This window comes from Bidens hawaiensis, unplaced genomic scaffold, assembly GCF_021521415.1.
Source record: "Bidens hawaiensis isolate Kalapana, Puna unplaced genomic scaffold, B.hawaiensis_p1.1 tig00011793_1, whole genome shotgun sequence".
Taxonomy (NCBI): domain Eukaryota; kingdom Viridiplantae; phylum Streptophyta; class Magnoliopsida; order Asterales; family Asteraceae; genus Bidens; species Bidens hawaiensis.
In genome coordinates this window covers 629,138-644,675 of record NW_027491937.1, presented here as the reverse complement: position 1 = coordinate 644,675, position 15,538 = coordinate 629,138, and the positions used below count along the sequence as shown (strand labels likewise).

The 15,538-nt window shown below is 34.4% G+C and overlaps 1 protein-coding gene across 1 annotated transcript; it reads right to left on the bottom strand.

Moving 5' to 3' along the window:
- Positions 1–2,597: 2,597 nt before the first annotated feature.
- LOC143539067 (disease resistance-like protein DSC1) lies at positions 2,598–12,605 on the bottom strand. Its single transcript, XM_077032488.1, has 18 exons — positions 12,079–12,605; positions 11,314–11,850; positions 10,457–11,024; positions 10,290–10,361; positions 9,368–9,592; positions 8,571–9,269; positions 7,915–8,491; positions 7,746–7,843; positions 7,079–7,237; positions 5,582–5,735; positions 5,287–5,369; positions 4,673–4,724; positions 4,418–4,543; positions 4,224–4,303; positions 3,973–4,134; positions 3,660–3,864; positions 3,020–3,163; positions 2,598–2,942 (listed from the first exon to the last, which is right to left on the bottom strand). The coding sequence occupies exons 1-18, from the start codon at positions 12,567–12,569 to the stop codon at positions 2,815–2,817; spliced, it is 4,560 nt and encodes a 1,519-aa protein (XP_076888603.1). The 5' UTR covers positions 12,570–12,605; the 3' UTR covers positions 2,598–2,814.
- Between the last annotated feature and the right edge of the window lie 2,933 nt (positions 12,606–15,538).

The window sequence follows — 15,538 nt, the reverse complement described above, 5'->3', positions numbered from 1 at the left end:
TGTATCAATTTTCATAATTTCGGGTTAGGGTAAACAAATGGTGGATAGGATGGAGTTGGTTTTTAACATAATTTTTTAAAATTTATAGATTGAAGAGAAGATGATGGATGGGATGAGAATGCTCTAACGTTTCCAAAGAACACGTTGAAGCACAAAAATGGCAGACAAAAACATAAAAACAAGCACCCCTGACAAATTTATATTTAAAAAATACTTGCAACTTTTAGCAATGTTTAGGGGGGGAGGCGTGGTTTATTGTGATGGTGGTTCCATCACTTTGACCATCCAATGATGATGTGTCATATACCTCAACCATATCCATCACTAGTGATGAAATTTAATAGGGTGGTAGTGTGATGGTGTAGTGTGATGGGTTTTTTTAATTATATAAAAAATAATACAAGGTTAAATAAATATTGCATTTAAATAATATATATATTACAAAGATAAATAAATTAAAAAAAAACTACGAGGCTGCCCAACCCCACTTTTCACAAATCTCGCGTTTGTGTTGAAGTAGGATTGATCTAAAGGGTTCGTTAAGATTTTCGTGCGGTTGAAGGAAGGAGGAAGGTAAAATCAGTTTTTTTTTGTTTTCATTCAAATGGTTGATATACGTCTCCTCACGTTTCATTTTTAAAGCATGAGCTTCTTTCTTTCGCTCCTTCGCCTCGGCCATATCCGCCAACTTAGCCGACGTGTATTCGCGGAAGTCATCGGCCACCATTTCCTTTCCTAATTTTGACGATTCCACACTTTTCTTGCGATTCGGTCGTGTGGGTGTGGGTATGTCTTCGTCGGGATCGTCTCCGGGTTGCTCGTTCAAGTTCATGTTCGGCATGTTGCTTGACAAGCCGTCGGTAGACGTGTAGTTCCCGGGCTCGGAAGTTTTTGATCTTTTTGAAGATCATTTCTTCCTTGGAGCCGTCGGTTCGTCCATGTCGACCACGGGAATCGGTTCCCACTTCGGGTGATTTCTCGCAATCTCCCACGCATCCAAGTGGGGAAAAGATTTATGTCAGAAAATCTTGATATAATTGTTCAAGACGTTCTTTATGATAGTCGTCTCGCTCACTCCACTCTGTGGAGTTTGGTTTGAGTCTACAAAACATTTAGAAAAATATATATATCAAAATTGTAAAAATGAAGTAATAAATTATAAAAAAAAAATTAAACTAATGAATTTAAAAAAATAATTGCCAATTGGATGTAGCAAACATTAAATTTCGACATTTTTCGATTCAAGTCTCCCCACTTGGAAGTCATTTGATCCTTGTTTCATATGGTTGAACCGGGAAGTTTGCCGAAATGTGCAATAACACGTTTCTAAAACAAGTCTCGTCGTTGTTGGTTTGCGTATTTTTTTTGTTTCGGAAGCGTGTAAATAAGCCTTGGTCAATGCAAAATCCTCCTTGGGCGGCCAAAGTCTACGACCCGAACCGGCTCTCGTATCGTCATCGTCATCGTTAGCGTCTTCTTGAACCGATTCATCGTCATCGTCATCTTCATCACGAAATGCACTTGCAAATTGATGTATAACATTGTTATCCTCTAGGGGATCGACGGACGTTTTTGGAGGTTGAGTTTGAGACGTTTGAAAATAATTGTTTTGAAAACTTTGGCTAGAAAAAGGTGAAATAAACGGTTGGTTTTGATACAGTGTCAATGGAAATGGTGGATTAAATGGGTGTGATTGAAAAGGTTGGTTTTGGAACGGTTGTGGTTGAAAAGGTTGTTTTTGGAATTGTTGGGTTGTGTCGGGTTCATCTTGTAACCAAACCTCGCCGGCTCGCCAAGATTTGCTTGAACCTTTGGTCGGGATTGGGTTTTCTTCGAACCCGAACCACGTTTCCTTGAACCCTCCATTTGTGTGATGTTAGAATTTTGTTTATAGTAGAGGATTGAGAGTGTTTGAAGTTGGATTTGATTTTGAGTTGGATTGAAATGGTAGGTTATTTATATTGTTTTAAACAATTAAATTTTTTTTTTTAACATTCCAACGGTCACAACCCATCCCCCCACCCCACCCAACGGTAACTTTTCCAGCGTGATCACCACCAAGGTTTTCCCCCATCACGCGTGATGGGGGGACCAATGGCGGTGTTCCACGCTGTACAACGTGTGGTGGGAGCCCCCATCGCGCACCACCCCCACTCCCCTTATATCACATGTGTGGGAGAATGCATCCAATGTTTTTGGCCCGTGTACAAAAGAGGAACAGCATGACAGAAAAACTCAGAAAAATACAAAACTTCATATTACCCTTAACTAGAAAAGTGACAAATCACTAACAATTGAGATTATAATTAAATGATAAAGTTGAGTTTTCAAATTAATTAAGCAATCTAAGCAGATATACTGGTAAAATGGTTCAACACACATGCACCTATAAGAGGTCTATAAAAAACATGATAGTTATCTTCTAACGCTCATAGAAATGACGAACAAGTCAGATAACTTTGACGACAATAAAACAATATCCAGAAAGATGATTAGCAGGCGGTGGAAACTGAATAGTTTATTCAAATAAGCTTTTGAAACACTAAAGCTACATGTGATGTTATAGATAAAAGAATGAATATATTGAAAGTCAATGACTAAATGAATTAATGTGTTACACAATTACAGATTACAAAGGCACACAATAAACAAAGTATTACAAGTGTCAGGGCTTTGGCTACAAGTGGGTCCCAGATCCACTTAATAGCAGTTCAGTTCAGTTCAGTTCAGTTCAGTTCAACTGCGGAAATTCTATACGCAAATTACATATAGAGATCTGCAGCCTTCAATATCTAGCTTACCATCATCATCAAATCAGTCAGGTTTGTTTTGTTTGTCGTCTCGTTTAAGTTGAACCTTCAACTTCTTACCACCTAACTGGAACCCATTCATTGAAGTTATTGCAGCTTGTGCAGCAGCTGGAGAGTCGTAACTAACAAAACCTGCTAACATCGGACTAGTTAGAGACGAAACAGTCACAACTGTTAGGAAACGGAATGGAATATAATGAGGTTCATACCGATGCACTTGCTAACACCAGTTGCCTTGTCAACAAAGACCTTGGAACTTAACACCCTTCCAAACCCTCGAAACGCATTTGCAAGCTCTTCATCCCCGAAATGTTGAGGGATGTGATAAATAAACAGATTAGCACCAGGCGGACCTGCATTGAAACAGATTGCTTAAACATACGATGGTAACTAAAGGTGGGAAATCAGGTGGGTGGTAGTAGGTCAAACGGGTCGGGTTGGATGGACCCGAAACACTTTTGTCAAAACTTTTGATACAGGTTAGGCATTTTGTAGGTTTTAGTACCAACCGAAACAGATCGTCACTCAGGTCGATTGTAGTTGTACATTTGTCCAACTTTTAAATTTTCAAAAATAACTACTACATTAAACCTGATTCCAAAAAAATTATTACCTTAATAATATCTGATTTTCTTGAATAAAAAAATACAAGCGGTCTTGCGTGTTTTCTGTATTTAAGGCATTCCCTATTAAGATAACTTATTCACAATTTTACCAATTTGACCCGTTAGAGATACAAACAACTGGCTAATTTTGTTTATTTTAGTCCGTGTGACGGACCTTTTAAGAATCAGGAACACACATACAGTCAAGGCAGAGAAGTGATCTACATTAAAGAATTTTAACAACCTTCAACATGGTCTGGGGCACTTCCACTGAAAGGCCTTATTCCCCCAGAGATTGGCAGAGGATTTAGAAGCCTTGGAACAGTTGGAAAAGCAGAGCCCGTATAATAGTCTGGTGGATAACCCCCATATAAAAATGCATTTGGCAGAGTTGGGCTCAGGTTTGGAAAAGGGGACTGATTCTGCATGAGCCCATAACTTCCAGTAGCCTACGTACAAATCAACTCGTATACATGAAGTTACTCCAATGCCAAATGGCCGTAGAAACCAAAAAAAAAGGCACATAAAAGTTATGCACTGTCTATGATAAAACAAACCTGATACCCATAATCCTTAATGTATCTCGTTGGAAGTGCTCCAAATGAAGTCGGATGCAAACTCGCCAAAGTAAAATCCCGCGATTGAGCCTTTTGAGCTTTTCTAGCTTGTCTTTCCTTTTCAGTGTCCGCCCATTTAACAACTAGAGGAACGGTTGAACCCTAATATGAGAAAAGCAACAAGATTAAAGCAACATTGAAACTATTTATAGAAAAAAAGGGAGCACAAATGCGTAACAACTAATATAAACCTCCATCTTGTGTTTTCCATTAAGGCTCTCTATAGCAGAAACAGCTTGTTCTTTTGTCTCATACTTCACAAAAGCACAACCTGCCATGACCATGATTCTAAAACATGAAACAGAGCCCAAGAAGTGCATAACAGAAATAATATTTTGCAGTTTGCTGAATCAAGAATCAACCAATCAGAAACTATCATATGCACCTTTACTTGTTTCTTGAGAACCTCTAAGAATTTGTAGGTCTTTTATGGTTCCATGTTGTGAAAATAATGTTAAAACTTCTTCTTCAGAAACATTCTTGGGAAACATACCGATAAAAAGCTTGTGTTCTTGAGTAAAATGTCACAGAAATTAAAATCAGATAATGCTTATGTTAGATAACAAACAACCAACAGAATGACAAGTACAAAGAGGAAAACAGCAATCTTCAACTTAATAAATGAAATAACATAGCATACCCAATCGTTCCAGTTCACCATCAGCATACTTCACTTGCAATGGACTAGATGCCTGGTGATATAACAAAAGACATACCGCGTTAAATCATGAAGTGGAAAATCATGTCTATATGGCGAAAGTTCACTTCTATGCATAATCAGTTGTTTTACAAGATTTGCACTTTGCCTCCTCATCAACTTTGGCTTCATCTCAGTGAAATGCCTGCTACTATTTCTTAAATCTCATGAAAGTTGCGACATTTTGTTCAGCGTGTATTTTAATAAAAATGCTGACTAGTTGCTTAAAAATATTGATGATGAGAACAGATCACAAATTTGTAACAAAACAGTGAGCAAATAGGTCTGTAAGGTTAGACATCTTCACAAAACAATAAACTTTACAATTTCACAGAGCATTCTAAATATAGAAATTGTGACAATTTCATGGCTGCCATGAGATAGAAAAGTGTGTGATTTTTATGTGATGGAGATGTCACAACCTATTTCTTCCTAATCCAACTTTCTAGCCACCGCATGAATTTTCACAATGCATTATATAAAATCTCTCTATCAACAACAATGAAGGTAAAATCGACTTGAAGAATATTAAAACCGAAGAACTGAAGGATAATTACCCCAGGCAGGGTTATCTGATTATGAAGCGTATCCACGGCCTTGTCAGCTTCCTCCCGAGACGGACATATAACAAAGCAACAACCTGATAACAACATGCAATTAGGGTTTTTGTCAAACAATATCTCAAGAAATCAACAAAAATCTCGATACTGTAAATTGAAACAAAAAACGAATTGCAAACAATAACGTGAATCACGCATTGTGATACGGAAATAACAGTGACCAAACACGCCGAAAGTGGAGAGAATCATTGGAGAGGAGAGAGGAGTAAGTGATCCGGCAAATAAAATTAACCTCGAGAAGCATTTGTGGCCTTGTCTTTGATAATGCAGACTTCATCCACATGAATAAATTCTTCGAACACCGCAATAAGTTGTGCCTCAGTCAAATGCTTTGGAAATTGGCCAACAAACAGCTTCACTCTCTCGCTGCTATTGGGACTAGATGCCTGATGCATAACAAAGGAGAAATAAATTATATTTGTTCAGTCTATTTCATTGCATCTCTGATGTACAATATAAAAAAAATTAAAAAAATAATAAAAAAAATCCATGTTACAGTTTCAATTGTGATTCATGAATAAGAGAAAAACTTGAAACAGAAGATCAAATAATCAGGCTTTATAGCCCTGCTTACAACAGTGATAACTACCAGTTAGTTATGGTACTTAATTAATACCATTCTTGTTAAAATTGTTAACTCAATAACTTAATGTATTTTACGTATTTGTTCTAACTTGGTACGTTTGTATTGTTGACTGACTGTTGGAGTTCTGATTCTGGAAGACCAGATAAGTGAGAAGTATATATATTTCATTGCTTCTGGAATCTTTATCTAGTCGATCAGATAAGTATTTTGTTCAATCTCTCATTCTTGTTCCTGTTGTCTATATACTTGTATCTCATGCTGTTGATGATACTGTGTATTAGGTCAAGCGAGGGTTTATAACTTCTAGTTTTGTTCTATTGTTTTGATCATGTGTTTGTAAGAGATTTTAGACATTGAGTAATTAACAAATGTAGACGACCTACTTAGGATATATACACATATAAGCCCTCCCTTAGTTAATGATTGTAACATTCCATCTGTTTATATTGCAATCATCAGTATAAAATGTGCACTCCAAGACCATTTCCAAGCACAAAAAGTTAAAAATAATTATGAACAAATGCCACTTAGGACTTACCATCTTTTTCCCCATGTGAGTTAAGTCTCATATAGCATATAAACCTCAATAATATCTTGCTAAACTTAATATTTGATTACCTTGAGTTAAAAGCATTGGTAGTGATAGTTATTTATGTAGTGGGTAGATAGCCTTTACTTACGTGTGTGTATATATATATGATTGATTTCTTTTGAGAACCTCTTTGAGTTTTGAGAACTCGAAAAAACTCAACGTAACAACTTTTTTTTTGAATTTTTTTTACACATGTATAATACGTAAGTGTAAGTAATGTACAAAAAATTACAGTATTTTTTTACACACCGAATCGACTTTTTACACATGTGTAACTAACATTCAAACTTTGGTAATCATCATCAAAAATATTTATTCTCTCTCCCGATTTATTTTTTAATTAAAATTAATCTCAGCCACATATTTCATATCAGTTAATTAAATGTGTGGTCTAAAATTGAGTTTTTAAAGTTCTTAAAACTCATCAAGTTCTCAAAATATATATGTAATTATAAACACCTTATGAAGTCTAAAAAAGCCAAACCTATTTTCACTGTCAAGAACTACTCCCTACAGATCAAGATAGTCTAGAGTTTGCATATTTATGTTACCTTGGAATCATCTTCACCATGTAATTGAGTATTCTTTCCGGTTTGGAATCTCCTTTCCAAGGAGACAGATTTCATTGTCTCGTGTATGCTTGAAGTCAAATCCTCAGTTATATTGACAAAAGATGATTTAGACATCTCTGCGATCTTGTAAAAGTGCTCCTGCTTAACATCAAAACAAGGTTGGTGGAACTTGATTATTACACCAAGTTAATATATATATATATATATATATATATATATATATGTATGTATATATGAAAACAAAAAACACATTTTCATCAAACGTAAAGTATCATGAGAAATGCAAAGAAGCAGGAACTTTCCTTTTTTTCTTAAAGAGCCTTTTATCCAAATAGATAAACTGGAAAATACAAAAGGGTATGATTTTTTTTTATTTTTTGAGTAAAAGGCTTTTTGCAAAGGGGTAGGAATTTGAAAAACACATAAATTGTACCTGAATATACTAAGTTTGCAATAGTAGAGAGCGGTGAGAGCTCTTATAATCCAATGGATCCTACTTCTAGAAGAACATCATAGTTTGCCCGTAACGCTAACAAACTAATATGACAAACACTTTAAAGTACCTACATGGCTACATTCAGGTTCCTCGTCTAATATTCTGATTTAAATTTCATTCCTAAAGAGAAAAATTACAAAGCACATTTACCGATTCAGGACCATGTATGGTGCATCTGATAGTTTTCAACTCTGTAAAAGATTGCTCTGATGGCTGAGGTATACCTGTCTTTCTCCATCCTCGTATTTCTCTAACAATGCGTGATACAACCTTAAAGTTAGTTAAAAACACCAAAATTAGCTTGACAAGAAAAGCATACCTGTATAGTCAATGTTATCTCCAACTAAAATCCTAAACCAACCAGGAGTTCCCTTGCCAGCCTCGATTAACTCAAAGAAATCACGGCGACAAAGATAGTACGCTCCTGTGGTCAGTTGAAATCTGGACAAACCTCCTCCGAGACTATCCACTAGTTCCATGGTTTCATTCGCTCCTTCATCGTCAGTGTATACAAGGTTTGCACCACACTCGCGTATCTCTAATCCGTTCACAACAATGATAGACACATAAACTTTATCTCCAACTTGCAATGTGTTTCCAATAGGCCAGTAGCTTAACCATACAGCAACCTCACCAAACGCAGGTTTGCCAAATATTATGGGATTGTACATCAAATCAACACCATTGGTTGTACTAATTTTAGCAAACCATGCCCAACTTTCATCGTCTGATGTCGTATATTTAAAAGTTATGTTTAACCCTTTGAGCCTCTTGTCCTTGGGACACAAAGGCACATCAAAGGATAGAAATGGGGATTCTGATATATACTCAGGAATCAGGTTTGCATCCTTTATGTCTGGCAGAGATGTGCTCATTATGTTAAATTCATATAACATCTGTACCAAATAAACAACAAAGGTCAGTCATTCATATAAAAATAATTTGCAGGTAATACATGATAGCAGAACAGAGAACCTGGAGTTGTGGACTTCTGCCTTTTGTGAGTTCAGCATCACCAACCAGGAACACCTCATGATTCTGATATTCTTTTAGCCACTTCATATGTCCCAAATCAGCTTCATCAAGTTTGACTAGTGGCATCAACTCGATAAAGCCTTCTATTTCACACAAACTGGTACATCCTTCATAGCCAAACTCTTGCAATGTGAATTGACATGATTGGAAAGTTATTTTCTCTAGAGAGGCACAGTAATATACATATAGCTCTGCAAGTGTACTTGGCAGACATAAAAGCCTCTTAAGTCTTGAACACAGAGTCAAGTCCAGGACCCGAAGACTTTTAAGATGACTGTAATCAGGCAGAAATTCGAATAGGCTGTTTCCTAAATTCAGGTACTGTAAAAACGACTGAACACTAAATCTAAAAGGAATATAATCAGTACACTCAATATAGCAGTCCTTGAGGAATAACCGCTGTAATGTTAGGGGCAGCGAAAAGGTACGTATCTTCCCTAAACTCTTGCACATGTTTTCACATCCTGACATGTTCAAAAGGACAAGATTCGTAAGGCCTCCGATGGTTTCACATACATAATCCAAACTGTGGCAGTTCCAAAGAATCAAAGTCTCAAGATTAGGGAGTAGAAAAAGGCTGTGGATTTCACATAGATTGTGTGAGTCTTGAAGATTCAGAAACTTTAGCAATTGAAGAACCTGTTGCAAAAGTAACAACATTTAACATATATAAAGACTATTAAAAGCTGATAAGATAAAAGGTCATGTGATGAAAAGAAGCTAATGAATTCCCTTACCATGGGTAGTTCAAATATTTCCAAGCAGCTGTAGCTCATATCTAAAGCAACCAAGTTTTCCATAAATAAGTCAAGAGGCACGGTTCTTTCATGGAACCCATGCCAGCAGATCCATCTTATTTGTTCTGAAAAATTCTCAAAGGATCCAGTGAGTTGCACATATTTGAGCTGGAGCAATTTTAGGTTTTCCATATTTTTAAGTGAATCTGTCCGAAAACCTGAATCCTGAGAAAGTTAGCATTAAGAGGACAATTAGCATGCTTCCACGTATCTAACATTAAATACACCAAACATACCCTTATATAAAATTTCCATGTTCTGTATAAAGATGTCCCAAAAGTTATGATATATAAACTGGTTTATGATGTGGAAAAAATGGATGCGTACTGATTGGGAGCTTGAGTTGAAAAGAGAAACATGCAAATTACATCACTAACCTATAATCCAGGTATAATGAACCTTTCTCAACAAACTTTTGCTTATAGTAAACTATTTTTACATCCATAATTAAAAGTAACCATAAAGTACTAGTTAAGCATAGCCCAAGCTATACAACTGCACAAACCCACTCCCTAAGGGTTATTGTTAGCAAGAAGCATTTCCCAAATTTATGTATACCTTATGCATTGATTACTTGTACTATACAACTGCACAAACCCACTCCCTACATGTCACCCCTTACCATCACTCCAGAAACATGAAACAATTATTATATCAAACACAAATTTATATGATAGAGTAGAAGCATTGTACCAAAAATTCAAAATAAACTCAATTATAAATGGAGAACAAAAGTACATATATATTGAAAATGTAGCTATTGGAATCAGAAAATCACAATTTAAACAGAAGATCTTCATTAAGTCAGTTTTTAAAAGTCAAATATAATATAATGCATCAGTGTTTACTTATTCTGCATTACCTTGAGTGCATACATGCCTTGATCTCTCAGCATTTTCATGTCAAGTGCTAGACCTTCCATTGTTTTCGAACCCTAAATAAAAAGATGATATAAGCATAAAATTTTAGATGAAACAGGAGAATGTGGAAGGGGATTTGAGCTTCAACATAAAGATAAATCCATCTTACCATCCGTTTTCTCAACAAATCATAAGATTCCTTATTACACCAGACTCTACTACGTTTTGCAGGATCTTTGGGTGATTCTTGATGGACTATTGTTCTCCCCATTTCTTGAATTAATGGATGCATCAATAGCTTTTTGTTTGGTGAAATAGAAAGAAGGCATCTCTTAACTAAAATCTTGATCCTAGACATTGCGGAGTATTCATGCTCCAATATCTTTACCACATAATCCATGTCCATGCCGACAAAAAAGCAAGCAATGTGCAAAAACAACTCTCTATCAGTGTCATATGGTAACAAGTTGTAGCTCCTAATGAGTACATGATGAATGCCAGGATGAATATCTTTTTCCAGTAAATTCAGTGCACTTTTCCAAGATGCAATGCTATTATCTTCTTGTAAAGAGGATCCCAACACTTCAAGAGCCAGTGGATTTCCATCACAATATTTCAATACCTTTTTTGCAAGATCCTTGTAACCTTCCATCACAATTTTGGATCTAAAGGCATGGAGACTTAATAGCTCCAGTGATTCATTGTCATCTAGTAATTTCATTTTGTACTCTTGACACCTCCATGATCTGGACTCAAACCATTTGAGTGTATTATTTTCTCTAGTTGTTATAATAATCTTGCTTTGTTTATTTATATTCCCGCTTCCCAGGAAAGCATATAAATGGCTCTTCTTGTAAAGAGGATCCCAACACTTCAAGAGCCAGTGGATTTCCGTCACAATATTTCAATACCTTTTTTGCAAGATCCTTGTAACCTTCCATCACAATTTTGGATCTAAAGGCATGGAGACTTAATAGCTCCAGTGATTCATTGTCATCTAGTAATTTCATTTTGTACTCTTGACACCTCCATGATCTGGACTCAAACCATTTGAGTGTATTATTTTCTCTAGTTGTTATAATAATCTTGCTTTGTTTATTTATATTCCCGCTTCCCAGGAAAGCATATAAATGGCTTTGATCAACAATGTCATCAAGAACAATAAGTGCCCTTTTCTTTTGTAAGGTCTCTTCAATCTTAAATGTACCTTGACAAACACTTGGTATTTTTCTCTTCTTGCCCCCTAAAATATCCCCATAAAGGTTTTCTTGTAACTGAAGCAAATCATGAGGTTCTTTACATCTACTACCAATGTCTTCTATGATACTGATGTTATCAAAATTTTGCCAATTTGAATAGACAACGTACCAAGCCAAAGTTGTCTTGCCACTTCCTCCCATGCCACAAATTACCAGAAAACCACTATCTGGTTGCTTTAACCATGAATTTATTTCTTTAACTCGAGCATCCATCCCTATAAGACTAGGTGGAAGATAAACTTGCTTGCGATCAAGCTTATTGTAAATGGTATCTACAATTTTCTTCAAAAAAACTGTCTCGGGCCTGTAGCAACAAGGAATATGAGCAAATTCAGCATAAGGGCCAAATGTATTTATAGGTTAATTAGCATGTTAAATTGTTAATTTAATGTGTATTTGATCCAAATCCATATATATATATATACTAGAATTATCCTTGTAAGTATATATAATTTGGTAAAAAGTTAGAAAAAAAAGAACAACAAAGATCTTGATTTCATTTTGTCAACAAAAAGTAAACAACTAAACATACCCAGAGAGTACCAGGCCAGCCAAATCAGCAACCTCCGTAAGGGCTGCTTTCCACCGGTTCACATTATGAACAGTCCACCTGCTTCCAGTTCCAGAGGATTTGACTTGGATCATGAAGTCTTTACTAACATCTGATGGATCAACGTGATAGAAAACCGGCAATACAAAATGATTACGCACCCTCCTTTCCTCGAGGACCAACCAGAGCTCATCAAGGCACCATGTTGAATCTGCATAGTTGGACGATAATACAACTATTGAAGCATCGGATGCTTCTATTGCTCTCCGGATTGCTTGTGTCACTTGTTCGCCTCTTTCGATTTCATCATCATCCCTGAAAGTGTGAAGTCCTGCTCGAATTAAAGCATCAAATAGATGATCTGTAAAAGAATTACGAGTATCTTCGCCTCTAAAGCTTAGAAAGACATCATATCTTCTGATGCCATCTGCAGGAGAAGCTGTGGTACTGCTAGAGGAAGAGCTGGAAGCCATTGAAACTGTCGGCTGCTATTACAAAGTGGATGCAGTAATTCCTAGGAAATTTCCTCTCCTATATTAAATTGTAACAAAACAAAAAAAAATACATACGTAAAGTTTGAATGATATTCCCTTCAATATTCACGCGCGCGCGTGTTATTAGAGAGGTTTGATAAAAGGATAAAACAAAGGACAACAGATAATGGATGTGAATGGGATAATACACTTTTGTTGATTTTTTTACTTTTATTATTATTCTAAAGCATTTATAACTTTTGAATATAACATATTTTTTTTATAAAAAATCATCACAATTATAACAAACATTTTTTTATCTTTAATATAAGTATCATATTGTTATACAAAAATTAAATAAAATTAATGAGTTTTTATATATTGTGTTATTGGTTATTCATTGTGATTCTGAATTGGGTTTTTCTATGCATTGTGTTATAGATTATGGCTATTGTGTTTTTCAATTGGTATTTATATTTATAACAATTAAAACAAAGATTGCGTCATTGTGTCTTTTTGTTTGTCATCGTGTCTTTGTGCTCATCGTTTGTCTCTGACTTATCATTTTGTTTTAAGTAATTGTGTAATATGTTCATTGTCTATTGTTCAGGATTGACATGTGGTATTCACTTAATTTGAGAAAAAGAGTATTACGTTCGTAACATTGTGTAATATGAAGTTTTCATTGTGTTATATGTATTCACCGTTGTGTTTTACGTTTCAGATCATTGTGTAATATGTAGTTTTCGTTGTGTTTTACGTTTCAGGTAATTGTGTTATATGTATTCACCATTGTGTGTTTTACGTTTCAGGTCATTGTGTATATGTATTCACCATTGTGTGTTACGTTTCAGGTCATTGTGTTATATGTATTCACCATTGTGTGTTTTACGTTTCATGTCATTGTATTATATGTATTCAACATTGTGTTATATGTATTCACCATTGTGTGTTTTACATTTCAGGTCATTGTATTATATATATTCAACATTGTGTTTCATGTATTGGATAAATTGTTGTATTTTATCATTATATTTACATATTATTACACAACGATGTTATTAATATTAAAAAAACACAATTGATTTGAAAGATAAAATGACAAAAAAAAAACAATAAGAAATATGGTTGTAAAAATCGCGCATAGGTGCCGAGTACTCAACGAGTAATCCCCGCCTAGACCGAGTTCTCGGTGAGCCAACCCCGAGTACTCACCGATTAAGGCCGAGTACTCCAACTCCCCAGTCGGTTGCATGGCGACTTTTGTAACCTTGATAACAAACAAAAGACACAATGAAGTAACTTTTGTTTTAATTTTCATATAACAAATTTATACTCATATTAAAGATAAAAAACGTTTGTTATTATGGTGATTTTTTTGTTAAAAAAACGTATCATATGAAAAGTAACAGAAGTTTTAAAACGATTGAGGAATTAACATGTGAAGTGAAAAAATATGTATTATCACTTTTATACTACTTTCTCTTTCATACCCAATTGACGCATGTCAATTAATTATGCATTCTCACATTTTTTATTTTATTGTTGTTGGCCTTTGTAAATAACTCAACTCTTAGTAAGAAGTTGTAAAAAACATATCACGGTTCCAATTTCTTTTGAGAGAAAATACAACATAGAATTTGAAAATGATCAGGCAGGCATAACACTTGTGCCAAGGCTGATGAAAGTTTTAAGTTGAAAATTTGCAAAAGTCGGTTCAAGATTTGTATATTCAAACCAATCAATAAGAGCAGGATGATCGTCCAAAATATATATAAAGAGATGACAATTGAAAATATAAAATGTGGTTTACTAACTTAAAATATTACAAGTACCTATTTACTGGAGACTTGGAATACAAATGACACATTAACTAAATAACTAGTCCAAACACGTAGTAATAAACCAACTAGTAATTAATAATTCTTTTGAGATTCCCCTCAAGCTAGTATTGACATTTAGCTTGCAACAATAATGGAAAATAAATAATGCCAACTAGTAATAATTAATAAAAATGTCTTTAAATAAAGTAATAATTAATAATTCTCTAAGATTCCCCAGCGAGCATTTGCATTTGGCTTGCGACAATAATGAAAATAATTTTCCTTTTTTTTCTTTTGGGTGCCCAAAGAATAGCTGACAACTTCTCACACATTAAACCTATATATTTAACATAACACGAAACATTACAAAATTAAACAAGTTTAAGTTTGGGCTAAACAAATTTCATATCTTAAACAAATTAACATATTTAGAGCATTCTCATCCTATCCTTCAAAACTATGTGAGAAGGATTTTCAAATTATAAGATGAAGTTTTGAGTGATTATGAGTGTAATAGAGTAGAGACAAAATGTAGTGATTTTTTATAAATTTTGGTAAAACAAAGTCTGCCCCTATTTAATTTTTTTAATATATGTTATGTGGGTTGTGAGTAGGGAAAACAAAAAAGTGTAATAATAAAAGTATAAAAAAATATTATTTTATTAAACATGAAAGAGAAATTTAATATTTTTAGTATAATTATAGAGATAATGATGGGGATAGGTTGAGAATGCTCTTATGGCATGTTTAAATTTATGTCTAAACATGTTATACACGATTTAAGCATTCTTGTTTTTCCTTTACAATTTTATTATCTTTTATTATTCTTATTATTATTAAAAAGTTTTTTATCCTTTAAAGAGTTTTTATTTTCATATTATAAAACTTTTTTTTATTGATTTTAATGACAAAAAAAATGTTTATGTAAAAAACATTTTTTTATCTAAAAAGTTAAAAAAAATAGTTTTTGTAAGTGTTTTAATACTTTAGAGTATTTTTTTTAATAAATTTTAGAGATAGCTTACATTTTTATAAAGAAAAATGTCATTGTTTTTAATCAATAAAAGAAATTAAACTACATCAACTTGATCAACAAGTTAATTCATTTCTAATATGGCAATAATCTTATACGCCTGAACCAATATA